The sequence below is a fragment of the Fusarium oxysporum genome, chromosome 15 (genome assembly GCF_000149955.1).
Source record: "Fusarium oxysporum f. sp. lycopersici 4287 chromosome 15, whole genome shotgun sequence".
Classification (NCBI taxonomy): domain Eukaryota; kingdom Fungi; phylum Ascomycota; class Sordariomycetes; order Hypocreales; family Nectriaceae; genus Fusarium; species Fusarium oxysporum.
The window spans coordinates 721,581-741,301 of NC_031000.1; the positions used below are offsets into that span (position 1 = coordinate 721,581).

A 19,721-nucleotide genomic window follows, 5' to 3' on the forward strand; every position below is an offset into this window, starting at 1 on the left:
GCTTTTTCAGGGGCTTGACTTCGGGGTCTTAATTTGAATTGATTGATTTGAAATGTTGCGAGCGTTGGCCAAGACCACTAACAAACGGCGGCTGAACCCAAATTTACGGCGTCCATTCGGACTCGCGGAGTGACTGAAATCGCGTGATAGCGCTAAACCGCCTTAATGATATCCGAGACATTGTCGCATCCCACGGCTTTCGGATAATGTGGCGTGATCCCCGAGAACTAGTCCATTTTCGTAATATCCGAAGACAAAGCTTCAGGCAGTGCAGTTTAGTAACATTCCGAGCCTCTAGAACCGACTGTTTTCTTTTAGGCCAAAAACACTCTCAGAAACAAGCTGCTTTACCTAAGATCGGTTGCCTGTCATCAGTCCTCTTCCGTTTCCTCACTTAGCACCACATCAGCCAACACAAGGACCTGACGATGCGACGCTTTACTCGATCATCAGCTCGCTCCATTGCTCAATGGTCGAGAGCAGTCTCAACGAGAGCAGCTCCAGCGGGAGATCTTTATCGTCTTAGATCCATTTTATTTACGTCTACCGGCGCCTTCACCGGAATTATAATCGGAACTATAGGATCTGCCATATGGTTTGTCGAGGGCGCAGAGCGACTGCGAGCTGATGTCCAGACACCACAGACTAGACCCTATGCTAGTCCAGCAACCACAAGGAAAGTATGTTCTCACCTCTGCGTGACCTCACTGGCTTGATCTACTGTACTTTCAGGGGCTAACGGTGCACCATCAGGGGATCGCACAAATTCGTCAGGAACTCGGAGACGATGCGGTGAGCACGGACGAAGACGACATAGAAGAACACGGATTTTCAGAATGGTCGACGTCGAATTCGCTCGTCAGGCCGGAAGCCGTCGTCCGCCCGACAAGTACGGAGGACGTGGCCACTATAGCCAAGATCTGTTTTCGCTACAAAATCCCGATGGTTCCATACGGTGCAGGTTCGAGTGTAGAGGGCAATTTCTCCTCCACACATCCCGGGATCTGCATCGACTTGTCTCTCATGGATAAGATTGTGGAGTTTCGTCCAGATGACTTGGACGTGACTGTCCAGGCTGGCGTAAACTGGATGAACCTCAACGAAAACAAAGAACTTAAAGAGACCGGGTTGTTTCTACCACTTGATCCTAGCCCAACCGCACAGATTGGTGGCATGATCGCCACAAACTGCAGCGGAACAAATGCCTTGAGGTATGGCACGATGAAGGATTATGTTCTAAACTTGACAGTTGTATTGGCGAATGGCTCTATTATCAGGACTAGGCGTCGGCCACGGAAGACTTCGGCTGGCTATAACCTAAACGGCCTCTTTACCGGATCTGAAGGCACACTTGGAATCATCACGGAGGCGACTCTGAAACTCGCGGTTGTACCATCTAGCTACAGCGTCGCAATCGCTACCTTTTCCACAGTGAAGGATGCTGCAGACGCAGCGGCCAAGATGATACGCCAAGGGATCAACCTCGCTGCCTGCGAACTGATGGACGATGAACAGATGAAGGTTATAAACAAAAGTGGTGGAGTGGGCGGGAAGCTGTGGGAAGAGTTGCCGACTTTGTTCCTCAAGTACGTGGTTTCTATACATGGATCGCCGTCAATCAAGCCTAACATAGCGCACTAGGTTTTCAGGCTCACAACAAAATATCGAGGACAGTGTTCGGTCGGCAAAAACCGTCAGTAGTTCGTCCAAGTGCCAGACATTCCTTTCTGCGAAGACGAAAGAAGAAATGGACTCTTTATGGTCCGCTCGCAAGCAAGCTCTCTGGGCTTGCCTGGCAACTCGCCCAGAGGGCACGGAAATCTGGTCCACGGATGTAGCAGTTCCAATCTCTCGTATGGCACAAATGATAGGTACTACATACGCCGGATCTTAGATGTCTCGATATTTCTATGTAAAGCTAACATATATTTACAGAGGAATCCAAAACCGATGCAATGCAGTTAGGTCTCTTCTCGAGCGTCCTAGGTCACGTTGGTGACGGCAACTTCCATCAGATGGTCATGTACAATCCGAAGAGACCTACAGACGTGACAAAGGTTAAGGACTTCATAAATGGAATGATGCACAAGGCTTTAGAGATGGAAGGAACTGTATCGGTAAGACGTCGGATAACTGTTGTGTCTGGAAATTGTGCAGCTCTAATACGTAAACAGGGCGAGCATGGCATTGGTATCGGGAAAAAGGTATGCCGGCACGCACTCTTGGAAAGGCAATAACACATGATAGAATGATACTGATAACTGTCGCAGCACTGCCTACTCGAAGAATTGGGCCCTGACACAATTGGGGTAATGAAGGCTATCAAAGGTCGTTTGGATCCCCAGTAAGTAATAGATATCCCAGTGCAACGCGTTTGCTAACAAGAAAAATCTAGCTGGCTTATGAACCCTGGTAAGATATTTGATGAGTAAAATTGGCTCCTCTAAAACGGCGCGGGCCTACTTAGAAACCCGGATAAAAACCTCATAGATCATGTTTCTGTAGAAATAAACTCTTTGATAGAATACGCATTGGCGAGATACCGTAGATCGCTGCTTCCATACTTGCATGCCTCGCACTTGCTGCTCCGTGAGGTCATAATAAGTCATGATGGGCGATGAAATTACCAAGCAAGGCCTGTAGCGGTTGGTTGCTGGAGTTAGTAACACCGGAAGCGGTCTCCAATGTTCCGGACCACTAAATTGTCGTCTAATTACCTCTCTGCCTATCCACTACGTATAAGAAACCCCGCATCCCTCCTCCGGCGGTAGAGCAAGCTCCTTCTAAGTTAGTACCCTCTTTGCCACTAAACGCCGTTTTTTTGTAAAAGGTCAATAGCCACATTCTGTGCCATTCGGCAGTTCCATTACTTTACCCCCAGATTGCTGTTTTCACAGTCTTCACCAGCCTCTATCCCTTTTATCTTTTCTTCTCGATTTTGGTGGCCCACTCGAGGTTGGAATTATGGACAAGAACGGTCCAGAACAAAACTCATCTTCCGAAATGAGCATTCGAGGTAGCCTTCAATTTCAACCGCCCAACAGGGCGGCGTCGCCGACAAATTCGAAAAGACGCAGAGCATACCTATCGTGCGAGACGTGTCGCAAGCGCAAAACGCGCTGCGTTGCCAACTCTTCAGGCCAATCCCAGCCTTGCCAGCGATGCGTGTGTGAGAGAAGAGAGTGCGTCGTTCGGAGCACAAGGAATGTATCCCGCAGGCGCCCAAGAAGTCCGGCGCCCCAAGATTCACCGTTCTCGCCAACTTCCACAGGCATCGTCAGCGACGACAAAGCACAGGAAATCGGCTCTAGCAACGTTCGTGGAGGCAGTGACTGTGGAAGTCACCTTGAGGGATTTACGGCTGAGGCTGGAGTGTTTCAATGTGAGCCTTCACCCATTGAGCCAACTCCGTCAGCTTCGCATTCCTCCGCCCGCAGGAGGATTATGTCGGCCCATTCACACAACACAGCCGATGACCTAGATCTACTTACGTTCACTGCTGCTAGTCAACAGAGCAGGGGCCAAGAGGTAACATCCAAGACAATATGCAGTCACAGTCAAGCATCAAACGCACCCACCATCTCGACCGATGCTGCCGATTGGGAACGGTTTATCTTGATTAAGAGAAGAATTCTGAGTAAGACTGAGTTGATCGAGTATCTCGATTTCTATTTTACTATCATGTGGTCACTCCGCCCTGTTGTACCTCCGTTCTATCGGGATCGTGACCAATATGGTACCTTGTCGATCGAGGAACCTTTGCTCACTCTAACACTCACCACCATCTCATCTCGCTACCATGTGCTCTCCGGGTCCCATGGTGAGATACGGTCCGAAAGAATCCACTGACAGACGTGGAAGATTTGTCAGCGGTATCTGCAGTCGGCTCTCTGGGGCTCATCGTACACACGTTCCTCTGGTGCCGTCGCCTCCATGTTACTACTAATTGAATGGCATCCCAAGTCAATCAACAATACAATCGCATTTAGCGATGATGAAGAACCTACAGGTATGACCACTGGACCTCAAGAGGTTTTGCAACGCCAAAGCGAACCTTGGGGTACACAATCGGGTCAGTATACTTCGTTGACGAGCCAACAAAGATACGGCATGGCTACGCTCCTCGAGAGCCTCAATATTGTGGCTCCTGCTTATAGAAGCAATAAGATGTCATGGTAAGTGCTAAATCACTTTAACTTCCATTTTCAGATCTTGCTTGTCTTATGATTAGTCACGGACTCTTTACACGATAGATATAGGATGCTACTTTCGAGCGCTATCGCTCTGGCTCAAGAAGGTTGTTGTTTTGACCACGATCAACAAAACACAGGTCAAGAATCGCTCACGTCAACAGCGCAGTCCGCCAGAGATGCTCTGCGACAGCAATGGAACCAGTTGACTTGTGTTTTCATATATTTAACCGACGAACACTTGAGCTTACGTTTAGGGTTGCGCCCGCTTTTGCCTGAGAGTCAGACCGAGGCGGTGCGTTACCGATTCTCTACGACTTTTGCTAGCCTGCTTCCTGATAGCGCCCTTTGGGAGAGTTACTATGAACTCTTTAACGAGACAAGAAAATCGCGCACGCTTCTACAATCCCTTCGAAAACCAGGAGTATCTACACCACCTAGTGTCGACATCCTACCTGGACTAGAACATGTCAACAGAGCGTTATCGCGCTGGAGAAGGAGCCACGAGAATCTGAAAACAAACCAATCCGAATTGCTAAACGCATGCATAAATCTTGAGTATCACTACACGGTCATGTATAGCTGCGCTCCGGCAGGCCACGTTCTGCACAACAATGCCTCCATGGCATTGGCTGATGATAAGAGAAAGGCTCTGTTGGTACTGGATGAAAAGGCAGCACATGCCAGCCGCGATATACTCTCTATTGTAACAAGCATCCTGAGACCCTCCCACATGACACGGTATCTCCCCGTGCGGTGCTGGTTGTTTATTGTCTCCGCCAATCTGCACCTTCTGAGGGTTAGTTCCACCCCGATCCTCCTCACAACCTTCAAGCCTCTTTTTTCTCTTCAGGACTGATACTGTTGCATACTTTCCAGAGCACTTTAATTCTTGATTCACGTGTAAGCGAAGCACATAAAAATGTACAACTGTTACGAGATTCAATCGCGGCAATGCGGGAGGGAGCCGCGGACGATATTCACATGTCCGTGCGGTACGCGCGCTTTCTAGAAATCCTGCTTAACGCGTCTCTTTATTCTTCCTCTCGGGCTCACAGCCCATCGGGAGGAGATCAGGAGGGCCTTGCACATCAAGGCTCAGGGGACATTATAATTCCTCAAGTGGAGGATAATTTTCCTGAAGTGTCTAGTGCTTACCAAAACTCAAGCTTTATGGCAACCTCAATATTGGACGACCTAGAGATGTTCGAATTTCCTCAAAGCTTTACTGTGCATGGAGATTCACTTCAATGGTGGAATAACTTTAGTGCTTCTTTAGCAACTAGCTAGATAGAACTATAAGGACAATACTTGAGAGCTATTACTTTACTATATAAGCCCTTAATAATATTCTTAACTTGTTAATCTGTATTATTTAATTACCTATAGTATATATATTTATAGCTTCTTATATAATAGCAGGGCTCTTAATAACTATAATTTATTAAATTACTTTTAACTTATAATATTTAGATAACTTAAATTAAGATAACTGTTGAACAGGTGCTGGGGTCTCACGTGCAAGCAGGGATACTTTAAGATTACTGCCGAAATGGTAAAACCTCTAAGGGGTAGATTTCAACAGAACACAACATGAATACACCAATTCACATCAATGAACCGAATACACGTAATGTCTGGCACCTTACTAGTAGGCCTCTGATCCTTATTGGTGGCACATGAATGTCAGCTGGCAATAACGGAGGACTGCCTTATTTGCATACCATAGGCATAAGAGTGAAATAAAGGATGGAAAGCAGATTTCTGTGGCGTTCATACAAACTTTATTGCGGTCTGTTAGGATAACTGATGGAAGCCTTGTATAGCAGAGCTTATATAGGGACTTAAGCCGGTCTGAGACCTATAAGTAGTCCTGCTTAGTCTTGCCGCTAAGGAATGCAAAGACTATACAGAATGATCGCTAGCAGGCATTAACGCCAATCATGTTAAGCAATGGCATTCTGTATTTGTTTATTTTATATATATAGTCGAGGAAAAGCAGATCTGGGTAGGCCTAAAGGTAAGCCAATAAGTCTAGATAGGCAAACAACACCGCCATAATTCAGTCATCCAAATCAAGCCGCATTTAGTTCCAGAACCCTTCCTCATCCAGTTGGTTAGTAAAGGCATGTATAGTACTTTGGCCCTCATAAAGTTCTTGTTTACTATTTGCGATATGATTATATATATCTTGCTGCATTACAATGGTGTTCGAATTCTGACGGATATAAGTCCTAATATCGTTTGGCGCTACTCCTGCATTTATTAGGCAGCTGACTGTTGACCTATCTGCACCAGAGAGCTGCCGATGGACTGAATGGGCCGATTTGTGCTAGCTTGGCTTGTGGTTGTGTATATAAAACCGGCTGTCTGGATGATGCCTTAAAGACCAAGTCGCCTTATTTAGGGATTCCTTTGCGATAATCGAGAACCAACAATTGATTCCTCGCGTGGTAGTCTTATGCTGGCGGTCTTTTGATACGCTAGGCAGACAACACCATCGATTGCATGCATAGGAGATAATCTGCCTGCTGCTAGTTAACTGTGAAGATCTTCCAGTCTATTGGCATAGAGTCCTTCTGTCTTATTATGATTACTATTGATTCCAGTTAGCAACCCTCTATTACTCTTAAAACACTGGAGATTTCCAGTCCTACTAGGCTAGAATACTATACACTCTCTTATATATAGAACCCCCTTATATAAATGATCCTATATATTACTTAGATATAGATATATGCTATATTCTCTTTAACAGGTCTAGATTCTCTGTAAAGCCTAATCTTTATAATGCTTTCTTCTAGCTTTATTATTTTTATCCTTAGATGCTATTTTAGATTAGTGCCTTCTGTATTAACTAAAGTAATTTGCAGGAGTATAAATTTTAAGTAGGTATTATAGACTGAATCTTTAGAGCTGCTAGTTGTATTATTATTTGGCTAGGGAAACCATTTACTGATTTTAAGCTAGGGCTTTCGTGTTACGAACCCCGCGGTTACGTCACGTGTACCCCACTTTTTTTCAACCCATCACTAAGGACTCTCGAGACGATCACGCTCTCGAGCGTGATCGCCTACAAAGGATCACGACTCCAACCGTGATCTCCTAGAGATCATCTCTAGTATATAGACCACATTCACTAGCACTTTCATAGATTCTAGCTCACCAGCTATCAATAAAACTTCTTTACATTGATCAAGCCTAACACGCATTGAATCTACCATTAAGAGACGTGACACTTCGACAAGCTCAGCTACACGCCCTACGCAATCTGCCAACAATAAACCCCCATCAACCTTCTTTTATATCATGAACCGCTAGTTTGTCCACTCCTCCGTAAACTTGCGCTTGGCCTGCTCAGACTTCACAGGGCGTGCAACACCTTTGCATGAACCGCTTAAGGGCCAACCACATACCAGGTTATTGACATGATTCACCTTGCAGATACCACGGAGGATCTCAAGTTGACCAGCGACGAACTCACCAGCCATGTCAGGGGTTATGCTCTTTAGATGTTAATGGCTTAGGAGGCAGTAGGTAATTTAGGAAGTGGCCTTTACAGGGCAGATTAATATTATATGCAATAAAATAAGCATCCTGTTTAATAAAATCGGGTTAATAGTGTTATTTTGTACTTAAGTGGCCTAATTGTGGCAATTAGTAACTTACTGATTGCATATAAGAAAGATATGCATTTATTAAAAAAGATATATATTGTCTAGACTAGGAAGACTAAGTAGTCTGTAAATGGTTTAAAGTGGGGTGTAGCAAGCAAGGGGGTATATTGCTTTTAGTTAATTTTATAGCAGGAACTGCAGAGAATACTGTAACTGTTAGTTAAAGAAAAGAGAGTATAGTTAGCGTTATTCTTTTAAAGCTGCTAATATAGATAGTCGGTTTTGATTGTAGAGACTGTTGCGATACTGTATACAGACTGGCCAGTATAATTAGTTGTATTGTTAGCATTTACAGTCTTAATAGCATTCTGTAGAGACTTTAGCTAAATTATTGCCTTAATATGGCTATTATGCTCTATAATGCAGTAATAGAGATTCTGCAGACAATTAGAAGTTTATCTCTCTTAGGTATTATTAAGAACTTGGCTTTATTTAAGACCTTAGGATTACTGTTTTAGGTCCGACATTATCCCCTAAAACAGGCGCTAAATCTTATAGCTGGGCTAAACTTTAAGTTTTTAAGCAAGTTTAATATATCCTAATCTATAAATAACTATAGCTAGATATAAGGTTAATTTTTATATAGATAATAAGGACTTGCATGCCTGTAGCTTCCTCTTAGGCTATATTAAAGCTATAAGCAAGCCTCTAAAACCCATGATTTATAATAGTAACTTTGCTTAGTATGCTATAATGCTAGTTAATGCAGATAAGATATACCTCTTTATAAACCAGCCCTTTAAGGAGGCATTCTGGCGAATATTAGTATTTAACTAGGACTTATCTGACTGCCTAGCTGAACTCCTTAAGGCTAAGCATTTTTAAGATATGGTACTTATGTTTATAGTTAAATAAATAAGCAATGAGTTTTAATCTAGAGGTATAGATGCTTAGATGCTGTTAAGACCTTTCTATAGACTTTAAGGACTATGGATATACTAGAAGTTAAATATCTAAAGTTAAGTCCCTGTGTGATAAGTAGTTTCCTTATATTATTTTGCAGTAGGTTTGGCTTCCTTCCTGAAGATAGAGATAATAAATTATGGATATGTGAATAACAGATAGCTTGGCTGGAGTTAAAGAAGAAGAATATAGTGTTTATGGGTTATTGCTAAGCGCTATTCTATTTAACTGGCGGCTAGCAATAACAGAAGAAGGGTATTTTGCTTCTGTCTTTAAGTCTATAATAGGTAGTAATGAAATCTGGGTTGTATCTGTATGTCTGATGCTGCTAGTTATGCAATGCTATAGTTAATAGTACAGTTTAATTGGCAAGATGTACATGTATAGTGTTATATATAGAGAGGCTATTTATGCTAATATTAAGTAGGTTTATCTAGAAACTATATAATTTGCCTGCTAATGCATCTGTAACCAGGGCTGCTATTAATATAATATTTTGTAATATATAAATGAAGTGTATGATATAACTTAGCCCTGAAAGGAGAGTTTATTATGATAATTCAGCCACTAATAGTGTTATTTTAGCAGAAGTCTACAGCTAAATTAACTTTAGTAGAGTTAATTTTATTATTAGCTACTAAGTTATATACTTAAGTTAAACTGGGTTCTGTTATCTTACCACTGCCTTTATTAGACTATCTGAACTAATAGATCTATTACCTCTTTAATCTGCTTAAAACATGGCAATCTACTATAGCGTTCTATCTCCTATCGTTTCGCTTTAGTTATAATCTGGTGCATCTGAACTCTCTCGATAGATGTCAGCCTAAGGGCGCAAGCTTGCCTAGAACTAACAAATTTTAGGTTGAGAGAAGGCCATGGTTTCTCAGATATAAGGAAAGTATTATATATCCAACTGTATGTCGCCTCAAGGTCCCCCTGGGAGCAGTCAGCAGGGGCCAGCTCTTTGCTACCTGCACGAGGTCGATAGCAGCCCTCGCTGCATCTTCGACCCGACCTAAGCCATGGTAGCAGGTCGCGAACTCGGTGAGAATAAAGCACTGGTTTCTCGGCGTCAGTCGCTCTACTGGTCGGTGTCTCCGGAACTCGGTGAGGAACGTGAAGCCCTTTTTGTAGTCCGGCTCGGCCGCGTCCTTAACAGCAGATTGGTACATTATAATGTACAAGTTTGCCAACTGCCCGGCTCCCGTGCTGGTGTCGAGCTGAGCGCCTCTTTAGCGAGCTCAGCCTGCATTGCAGCCTCGGCTCCGGCTGTGTCGCCGCCAAAAATTCGCAGTATCACGTCGTATTGGGCCATGTAAGAGGCTTGCTGCCTTGTCCAGGGTTTGGGGGCGTCCTTTTGACTCTTTTTGCCTTTGGTCGGGGCCTCCGCAAGCCGCTTTGCCCTCCCTTTCATCACTAGCTCCTCTGTTATTCGACCTGACGCCGATGCATTACTACCCAGCCCTGTCACACCCTGGAGGGCCGCGAAGACATCTCCTGTGGCAGTCCCTTGTACCTGTATTACCTCTCCAAGGAACTTCCACAAAGTCTCGTCTAATAGTGCCCTCGCAACGTCACCAAACCTCTATACCGTATCTAGCTCCCGCTGCACCGCAAATGCAAGCAGATCCCGAAATATTATTTCCGCGAACAACGCGAATTCTCCCCCAGTTGTCTCTTTCAGCTCACTCGCTAGCCGCTCTAAGAGCTGGCCGGGCTTGACCTTCCCTGTCTGAAGACCGAGAAAGTCCACTATCTTGCGAGCCTCCTCCGCAAAGGCATTGGATTAAAGATACCTAATCCCCTCCCCCTCCCCCATTTCCCCTATTTTAGCCTATAATAGAAGTACCTGCAATCCCTTATGTTATAAATGGCTATGTTACCCACTTATATCCCTGAATCGATTAACGCGTTTTTTTATTCTAGCCAACCTAGGCTAAGGGACCTCCTGTTGAACAGGTGCTGGGGCCTCACGTGCAAGCAGGGATACATTAAGATTACAGCCGAAATGGTAAAACCTCTAAGGGGTAGATTTCAACAGAACACAACATGAATACACACCAATTCACATCAATGAACCGAATACACGTAATGTCTAACAATTAAGAGTCTCAATTGCATCTCAGCGACCCGCGCACCCAAATGCATACGACTTTCGGTTCATTCTATCACCATGTCGGCCAAACACGCCGAGAGGACCATTAGCTACGCGTCTCCGGAGGATTGGGACTCCTGGTCCAACGAATTCAAGAAACTGGCGCACGCCTACGACCTGTGGCAGTATATTGATCCAACCGATCGTATCCGATGGCCTCAGCGACCAGAACTTCCAGAAATCCGAGACTACCCCAGACAAGCAGATCCGGACGATCCCGATAGTGGCACAATGACGCCCAGCTCAGATTACGTACCGCCCCGGCGAATCGGAGAGTTGACGTCTGAAGGAAGAGCGGAATACGAGCATGATATCAGGATCTACTCTCTGAAAGAAACGGCGTATAGAGAGACGAAGAAACAGGAGCAGAAGCTGGTCGAGTTTGTCCTCAAGACGGTCTCGGCCACGTATCAGAAAACATCCTGCGTCACGGGAGACCGATTAGACAAGTGGTATCAGGAGCTACGAAGATCTGGAGTGGTATACAACGAACGCCTTCGACCCGAAGCGCGCGACAAGTACCACAAAGCCGTACATACAGCCCCGAAGATCAACAAACTCAACGAGTGGGTCACGGAGTGGGAGACGACCATGGCCGAAGCGATCAGCAAGAAAGTCCCTGATGCCCTCGACGCGCAATGCTGGGCGGAAGACCTGAACCGAGCAATGTATCACGTCCTCCCCAGCTGGGCATCTACTTTCCGACAACACCGACGCCCTCAAATCCTCAATAATTCCCTCAACTATCGAGAGGTCGCTGCCGACATTCGATACGAAGCAAAAATGGCCAACGCTAGCGGAAGGCCGTCAGGAATCAAGAGAGGCGCATTCGCAGCCACATACGGCGCTGCATCCAGGAACGACAGACCTGAAATCACAGACCGCGATAATGACACTATTGAAGTCCAAGGAGACGCCTCAGATTGGGCGACGGACGAAACATCCTATGCACATCGAGATACGCGAGGCCAAGGCCGTGGGCGTAGAGCACGAGGCGGCGGAAGAGGAGTATCAACAAAACGAAAACGAGCAGAGACGACCGTCAATCCGAACCCGGACGGCCCTACTTGTCGAGGATGTTTGGGTTTCCATGACTGGAGAGGCTGCTGGTACTTATTCCCAGCCCAGAAAGCCGAAGGATGGGAGCCCAACCAAGCGATACAACGATTAATAAACGACCGTCTCAAGAACGATACTGGTTTGGTGGAGGAAGTCAAACGATTGTCCAAAAGTAGAGACAGAACCACTCAGGACGAGTGACTTGGGCGGGGTATGGCACACGTCAAGGCAAGCTACCTAGTGATGCACAACTTTATCGCAGCCTTCAACTGTGCCCCCTACCCTCTCAGACATTCTGCCATCCTTGACTCTGGATCGACAATCCATATCTTCAATGAAGTATGCAGGTTCCTCAACTACCGACCGGCGCCGTCTGGAGACTTCGTCTACGCAGGGGAGTCACCAGTGGCCATTCACGGGTACGGGAACGTGGATATTCGCGTTCGAGGACCTCAAGGACCCTCTCTTCTCAGATTGCAAGATGTAGCTCATTGCATAAACTTTGCGTGCAATATTGTGTCATACCGCCAGTTGCTGGAAAAGGGGCTACTACTGGGATACCAAAGGGAACAGCAACCAAAATCCGCAGGAAAGATGATTCAATCCTCTGCACATTGACGGATCATTTCGACCAGTACGTACTGGAGTATATCGACAAATCAACAACGGCAGCGGCATTCCTAGCCAAACGGAAACAGTATGATTCGTGGACTAAACGCCCTCCTCGCAGTGGAGACGAAACCTTTTGGCACCTTCGACTTGGACACCCAGGGCCTGAAGCACTCAAGCACCTCGTGGGCCAATCTCGGGGGGGTGAAGATCAGAGGGATCTCCACGGTTGAGTGTGATGCTTGTGGAATGGCGAAGGTGAAGCGCCAAGTCCGTCGACAAAGACGAGTTCCACCCGAGAAGGCTGGAATCCGACTCACTATTGATTTCCACGACATGAGTGGGGATCCAGGCTACACTTCAGCTATGCTGGGTTACCGACCGTTACTCTGGCTATATCTGGGACTATTATCTTCCCGATCGAACTGCACCAACGCTTATCGGTGCACTTGAGCATCTACTTAGAACACTAGAGCGACAACTCCAGTGTAGACCCGAAGTCATCGAGTGTGATAACGAGATCCCGGATAGTCACCAGGTAAGTGACTTCCTCAGTATCAAAAACGGGATGCGCCTAGAGCCCTCCGCGCCATATGCCCAAAGTCAAAATGGCGGCGCAGAGCGCTCGGGGGGTGTGATCAAGGAGAAAGCTCGCGCGATGAGAATCGGAGCAAAGCTGCCTTCGTTCCTTTGGGTTGAGATCTGGCGTGCTGCCGTATACCTATACAATAGGACACCCAAGTATATCTACAATTGGAAGACGCCATATGAGCGTTTCTACACTTACTTTGCCTTTAGGGACGGCGTGGTTGTCACGGAGCGTAAGCCCGATCAAACACACCTACGCGTGTATGGCTGTAAAGCCTTTGCGATGACGACCGATGCTTTGAAAAAGAAGAATCGGCGACAACGACTCAATCCCCGAGGGTGGATAGGATACCTGGTCGGGTATAACTCGACAAACATCTACAGGGTCTGGAATCCGTTGACCAACAAGGTCATCTCCACTAGAGACGTGATCTTCAACGAGAAGGAGACGTTCTCTGGGGATGTGCAACACCTCAAGGATGATTTAAAAGAACTAAACGAAGAAGAACTTATTCAGCATCTCACTGATGCTGAGGTCCCACAGGGATCTAGCATAAATCTGGATGCTTCTACCCAAGAAGAAGACGAGGAATTAAGCGCCTTGCCTGAAGGACTAGCGTTTGAGCGGGAGGCTGCAAGTTATCCACATAGAGGGTTTGAACGTGATCCCACGATTACGCAGGGTGAGACTGGCAGGACACTAGTCGTAGGAGATCGCAATCGAGAAGAGCCTGACGGGACTGATCACCCCTACACGACCGCTCGATTCACTCCCTACCTGACCCCGGAGACTTGCCCTCTACGGCCTGCTGCCCTTCTGGTCGCTACTATCAGAGAACCTCCCGTGAGGAAGGAGGGGGAAAACCCCCCTCAGTTACGAGCTGCGAAGATGGTGCATGTCCCACCTAGCGCTGGCACTTCCCCGGGACGAGACGGCGCAAATGGAGCCCCTCGTGTCATTTCAACTCCGAGCAGTTACTGGGAGGCCGCATTTAATGCCGGTCGACTCGCATCTGTGAAAGGGACCTGGAATGGCAAGGTGGTGAGTAAGCGGAAGCTCGAGAAGCAGGCGAGCTCGGCCAGCTGCCACCCTGATAGCGGAGAACCTCAGTTTACGGGAAGTCGAGGGGAATCTACTAAGCTGATGGATTCTCCCAATCGCAAAACACAATCTGCAAAGCTGACAGATTTAGGTGACGGCCAACGCCGAATACACCGACGAGACATGCCAATATTGCCAAAAAGGCATAAAGACCTCAAGAACCATCCACTAGGTGACCTATTCCGCGAGGCAGAAAAGACTCATCTTGAAAGCCATAAAGAAATGCGCTCCTGGCGTGAGGTTCAGAGAGAAGAAGCCGCAGGCAAGGAACTCCTGGACTGCATGTGGGTTTATGTGTACAAGTTCGACAAGCACGGATGGTTCACCAAGTGCAAGGCCCGGCTCGTTGTACGAGGCGATCAACAGGTCAAGTCGACACACGAGGATACCTATGCATCCACACTTGCCGGCAGATCTTTCCGAACACTCATGGCTATAGCTGCTCGCTTTGATTTAGAACTTCTCCAGTATGATGTCGTCAACGCCTTTGTCAATGCTGAACTGAAGCAGGACGTCTACATGCGGATGCCCGGAGGCTACCGAAAGCCTGGCCTGGTTCTCAAACTTCAGAAAGCACTATACGGCTTGCGCCAGTCACCACTACTTTGGCAAAAAGAACTAACCACCACCCTTACGAACATTGGGTTCAAGTCTGTACCTCATGAGCCATGCTGTCTCTCGAAAGGAGGAATATTGATATTCTTCTATGTGGACGACCTCATTGTTGCCTACGAGAAGACCAATCAAAAATCGGTCGAATGGACAATAGGCAAGCTTCGAGAAAAATACCAACTCTCTGGAGGAGATACGCTACAGTGGTTTCTTGGAATTGAGATTATTCGCGAACGAAACCAACGTCTGATTTGGCTGTCGCAATCGTCATTCGTGGATAAGATCACTAGTCATTTTAGGATTCAAGGGGGAAAGCCTTCCCTCACTCCAATGACCACGAAAGAACTTCTTCCGAACGAAGAGCGCGCATCAACAGCGTCAATACAGCAGTATCAACGCAAGACCGGATCAGTGCTCTACCTGGCAGTAATCACTCGACCCGATATTGCCTTTGCTGTTTCTCGACTTTGTCGATTCAACATGAACCCGAGCGACGATCACCATGAGGCCTTGGACCACCTATTCCGGTATCTGCAAAACACCAGGGCACTCGCGCTACAACTCGGCGGAACAGACACGTTTGATGTGTACAGTGACGCTTCCTTTGCCGACAACACAATCGATCGGAAGAGCTCGCAAGCCTACGTGATGAAGCTATTTGGAGGGATTATTGGATGGCGCGCCAACAAGCAGGACACCGTGACTACCTCTACAACAGAGGCGGAGTTGCTGGCACTTGCGCAGGCTGCGAAGGAGTCCATGTTCATCTCCAGATTAATCACCGAGCTCGGCGTAACTCTCGATAACTCAAGAATTACTATTCAGTGCGATAACGCGCAGACCATTCGGCTTATTAATGCCGACGTGGCGCTCCTGCAGACCAAACTTCGACACGTCGACATCCATAACCACTGGCTACGCCAGGAAGCACTCGCTAACCGGATCTCGGTCCGGCATACTCCCACCACCGAGATGATTGCGGACGGCCTCACGAAGGCATTACCCGCTCAGCAGTTCCAGAAGTTCGTCACACAGGTTGGCCTAGTGGATATCAAGGACAGGATTCAAGAGAGAAGGACCAAGGAACTCACTGCGGAGGACTTTTTCAGAACAGAGGAACATCTCGATGGAGGAAGAGCCGAATAAGGGATCGGAAGGATGGCCAACCTGACAATAGGAATACGGACTGCACAGACTGAACCACGATGGCCAGTCTGGGGGGGTGTGTTGAACAGGTGCTGGGGCCTCACGTGCAAGCAGGGATACATTAAGATTACAGCCGAAATGGTAAAACCTCTAAGGGGTAGATTTCAACAGAACACAACATGAATACACACCAATTCACATCAATGAACCGAATACACGTAATGTCTAACACCTCCTTGCACTTCTTAACCCTGGCTCCCCTAATTAAAACCCCTTGCAAGTAAGGCAATCTGAATTAATATTAGTAAAGTTAATTTTACTAATCCATTTTAAAGCTAGTAAAAGAGGCAGAACCTATAGTGAGTGTAAAATGCTTAACGTGGTTGATAAGCATGCTGACCATCCAAGTATGCTGATCAAAAATCCCTCATCCTACATCTTAACCATTTGATCAATTAATTCTCAACCACTAAACATGCCTCAGCCATCAAATGAAGCTAGAATCCTTCTTGCACTTCAGGCCCTTCAAAATAACCCAAAGCTAAGCCTCCGACGCGCCGCAAAAATATATGAAGTTGGCTTCGGTACTCTCCGTAACCGACAGAATGGCATTCAATCACGAGACGCGTGGGTGCCAAAGTCACGGAGACTGACTGATCTAGAGGAACAGATAATAGTTCAATTCCTCCTTGACCTAGATTCGCGAGGATTTCCTGCGCGACTGCGTTTTGTAGAAGAAATAGCCAATTCTCTGCTTGCCGACCGTGACGCATCATCTGTTGGCAAGCGTTGGGCTCATAACTTCGTCAAGCGACAACCAGAGCTAAAGACGCGTTTATTTCGGAGATATGACTACCAGAGAACCAAATGCGAAGATCCGACTATTATTCGTGGCTGGTTTAGGCTTGTACAGAATACAATTGTGAAGTATGGTATCCGATCAGATGATATCTGGAACTTTGATGAGACTGGCTTTATGATGGGCCTCATAATGGCCGGAATGGCAGTCACAGGCTCAGAAAGGCAAGGAAGATCAAAATCAGTGCAGCCTGGAAATCGTGAATGGATTACAGTAATCCAGGCGATTAATGCGGAAGGTCAATCGATCGCGCCGTTCATCATTGGTGCAGGCAAATATCACCTTGCTAACTGGTACCGAGAAAGCAACCTCCCGGGCGATTGGGTTATTGCAACGAGCCAAAATGGGTGGACAAATAACGAGCTAGGTCTTGAGTGGCTAAAGCACTTTGATCGGTCTACAAGTAACCGATCAGTTGGTGCCTATCGTCTTCTGATCCTCGATGGCCACGAAAGCCACCACTCTGCTGACTTTGAGAGATACTGCCAGGATAATAAGATTATCACGCTTTGTATGCCACCTCATGCATCTCACCTACTTCAGCCTCTTGATGTTGGGTGCTTTGCAGTGCTGAAACAGGCTTATGGTCGACAAATAGAGCATCTGATTAGATGCTCTATAACCCACATTTCCAAGACCGAGTTCTTCCCGGCCTTTTATGCCGCCTTTAAAGCTACTTTCACAGAAAGCAATATCCGGGGGGGTTTTAGAGGAGCTGGACTTGCTCCTCTTGACCCAGAAGCCGTGATCTCAAAGCTTGATGTGCAGCTACGAACCCCAACGCCTCCTGGGGAGGTCAGCCAACCATTAACCCCATGGGTTTCAAAGACCCTAAAGACAGCAATTGAGGCTCAATCTCAGTCTGAATACCTCGAAAAACGAATCAGAAGACATAAAGGCAGCTCCCCAGAGTCAATAATAGAAGCTTTAAAGTCAAATACTAAAGCAACAAGGGCAGTTATGCATGAGGTTGTCTTATTGAGGAATGAGGTCCGAAATCTTCGAGATGCAAATGAGATACTAAGCCGGCGCCGGAGGGCAAAAAGGACTAGACTACAGAAAGGAGGGGCAATGACTGTACAGGAAGCATCGCAAGTAATTGATCAGATGGATGTTGATGCGCAGATAGTGGCCGAATCATCGAGAAGTGGTGGTCGAGGAAGGTCAGAGCGACCGGGTGGTCGGCGTTGTGGTGTATGCGGCAAGGCCGGGCATAATGCAAGGACGTGTCAGGTAGTGATTGAGACCTCTGGGGAAGAGTATGGTAAGTAGTTTTAATTGATCAGATGGTTTATTATGTTTTTAAATGGATTTAAAGTTTAGAGGCTGGAATTTTTGATCAGCATACTTGGATGATCAGCATGCTTATCAACCACGTTAGTAGATCTAATTTAGCTTTAAAGTCTTAACTAGGCATTGTTAGGCATCTTGTTTGGGCGGTCTAGGCAAAGCATAGGGCAGTACGGAGTAGTGCTTTAAAGATTTAAGAGAATCAGGTGCTACCAATCAAATATCTTTTCGTCCCTGTAGGGATACGAGTTATGTGACTTCGTTACAAATCCCATCGTTCTATCCCCTATCCAATATGGGTGAAGCTAACATGGGTGAAGCTAATCCTCGACTCTTCCATTCCCTAGTTATTATTATTATAGAGTTAGGCTCGTGCGAAAAGGGGACGATTGGTGATAAGGCAAAGAGAGCACTTTTTATAAATAGTAGGAAGATCTATGTGGCAGCTGTCAGAAGTAAAGAAGCTACATAATAGGAAAGGATATTCGAGCGGCATGTCGAAATCTTTCTGCCGGTACAGTAGCCGTTGCTCTCATCTTATATTTCAAGGAGAAAGAGAGAGTCGTACTCCGAATCACATAGCGTCATCCGGGACACGCGACAACCGGCAATTGCGCCCACGCAAAAAATTGTTTCCAGTGGGGATATTAACATATACCCCGTCCTGGTTTGCCGATGGGTATTGATGACCAGAGCCAAAGAAATTGCAGGGTGTGGTAGATCGGTGCTAGCGTCTCACCACTCCAAAATAAGATTTAATCGAGGTATTTATTGGAAGATCTTGGGCATTTTAATCTCTTTCTAACTCTCTAGTGTGGCGGCTTATGGTAAGACGGGATAATAGAAAGCCGTCTTCTGATGATCTGGATCTGAATTTTCTGAGAACAGGGCGAGTGGTCGGGAGGGGAAAGGGAGCTTAAGATAGCTATAAAATGCTACTAAATGCCCAAGAACGCAGGAATGAAAAGCACCTATTCACTGTCAATAAATAAGGACCTTCAATCACACTCTCAAATAAACCCCAATCACTACTTCAGAATGAGACTCTTTTCAACCCTTATGATCTTGGCCATGATTGGTCTTGCACAAGCCTGGTCTATCAACTTCTTTGCCGAAAAAGGCGACAAAATGAAACGGGTTAGTGCCAATGGAACCAAGAGAGGCAACTGCATCAACCTTCGCTCGGATTACGACTGGGTTACAACTTCCATCACCTTTTATCCTCAGACGCCTGCTTGGCCGGACCCAAATGGATACACAGCATACAGCAAGGCCAACTGCAAGGGCACGGCATACTATGGAGTAGAGGGACAGCAGAACCCAAAGAGGAGGTTCAGGAGTTATAGGGTGAAATAAATCCTGGCACTTGTACTAGAGAGCTGATACTAGGCTATCCTATCAGTTTGTATGTGGACACCTACCTTTAACATTTGAAGGTAAAAATTTGGAGCTAAGGGTGGATAGTAGTCAAAGACAACTTGAGGGATTTAACATGTTAAGATATCGTACTTTCTCACACTTATCAACA

The 19,721-nt window shown here is 46.4% G+C and overlaps 3 protein-coding genes across 3 annotated transcripts; 2 read left to right on the forward strand and 1 right to left on the reverse strand.

Annotated features, from left to right (window-relative positions):
- Positions 1 to 407: 407 nt before the first annotated feature.
- FOXG_22588 (uncharacterized protein) lies at positions 408 to 5,049 on the forward strand (the record flags this gene model as incomplete). The annotated part of the gene is made up of 10 exons (XM_018403004.1): positions 408 to 680; positions 754 to 1,586; positions 1,642 to 1,871; positions 1,936 to 2,117; positions 2,175 to 2,204; positions 2,271 to 2,344; positions 2,396 to 2,412; positions 3,272 to 3,801; positions 3,862 to 4,175; positions 4,260 to 5,049. The coding sequence occupies exons 1-10, from the start codon at positions 429 to 431 to the stop codon at positions 5,047 to 5,049; spliced, it is 3,252 nt and encodes a 1,083-aa protein (XP_018257564.1). The 5' UTR covers positions 408 to 428.
- A 2,458-nt stretch (positions 5,050 to 7,507) lies between these two features.
- On the reverse strand, positions 7,508 to 7,681 carry FOXG_22589 (uncharacterized protein; the record flags this gene model as incomplete). Its single annotated transcript, XM_018403005.1, has 1 exon — positions 7,508 to 7,681. One exon carries the CDS (start codon positions 7,679 to 7,681, stop codon positions 7,508 to 7,510), a length of 174 nt encoding a protein of 57 aa, XP_018257565.1.
- An 11,474-nt stretch (positions 7,682 to 19,155) lies between these two features.
- FOXG_16783 (uncharacterized protein) lies at positions 19,156 to 19,634 on the forward strand. Its single transcript, XM_018396793.1, has one exon. The coding sequence runs from the start codon at positions 19,232 to 19,234 to the stop codon at positions 19,547 to 19,549; it is 318 nt and encodes a 105-aa protein (XP_018257566.1). The 5' UTR covers positions 19,156 to 19,231; the 3' UTR covers positions 19,550 to 19,634.
- Positions 19,635 to 19,721: the final 87 nt, after the last annotated feature.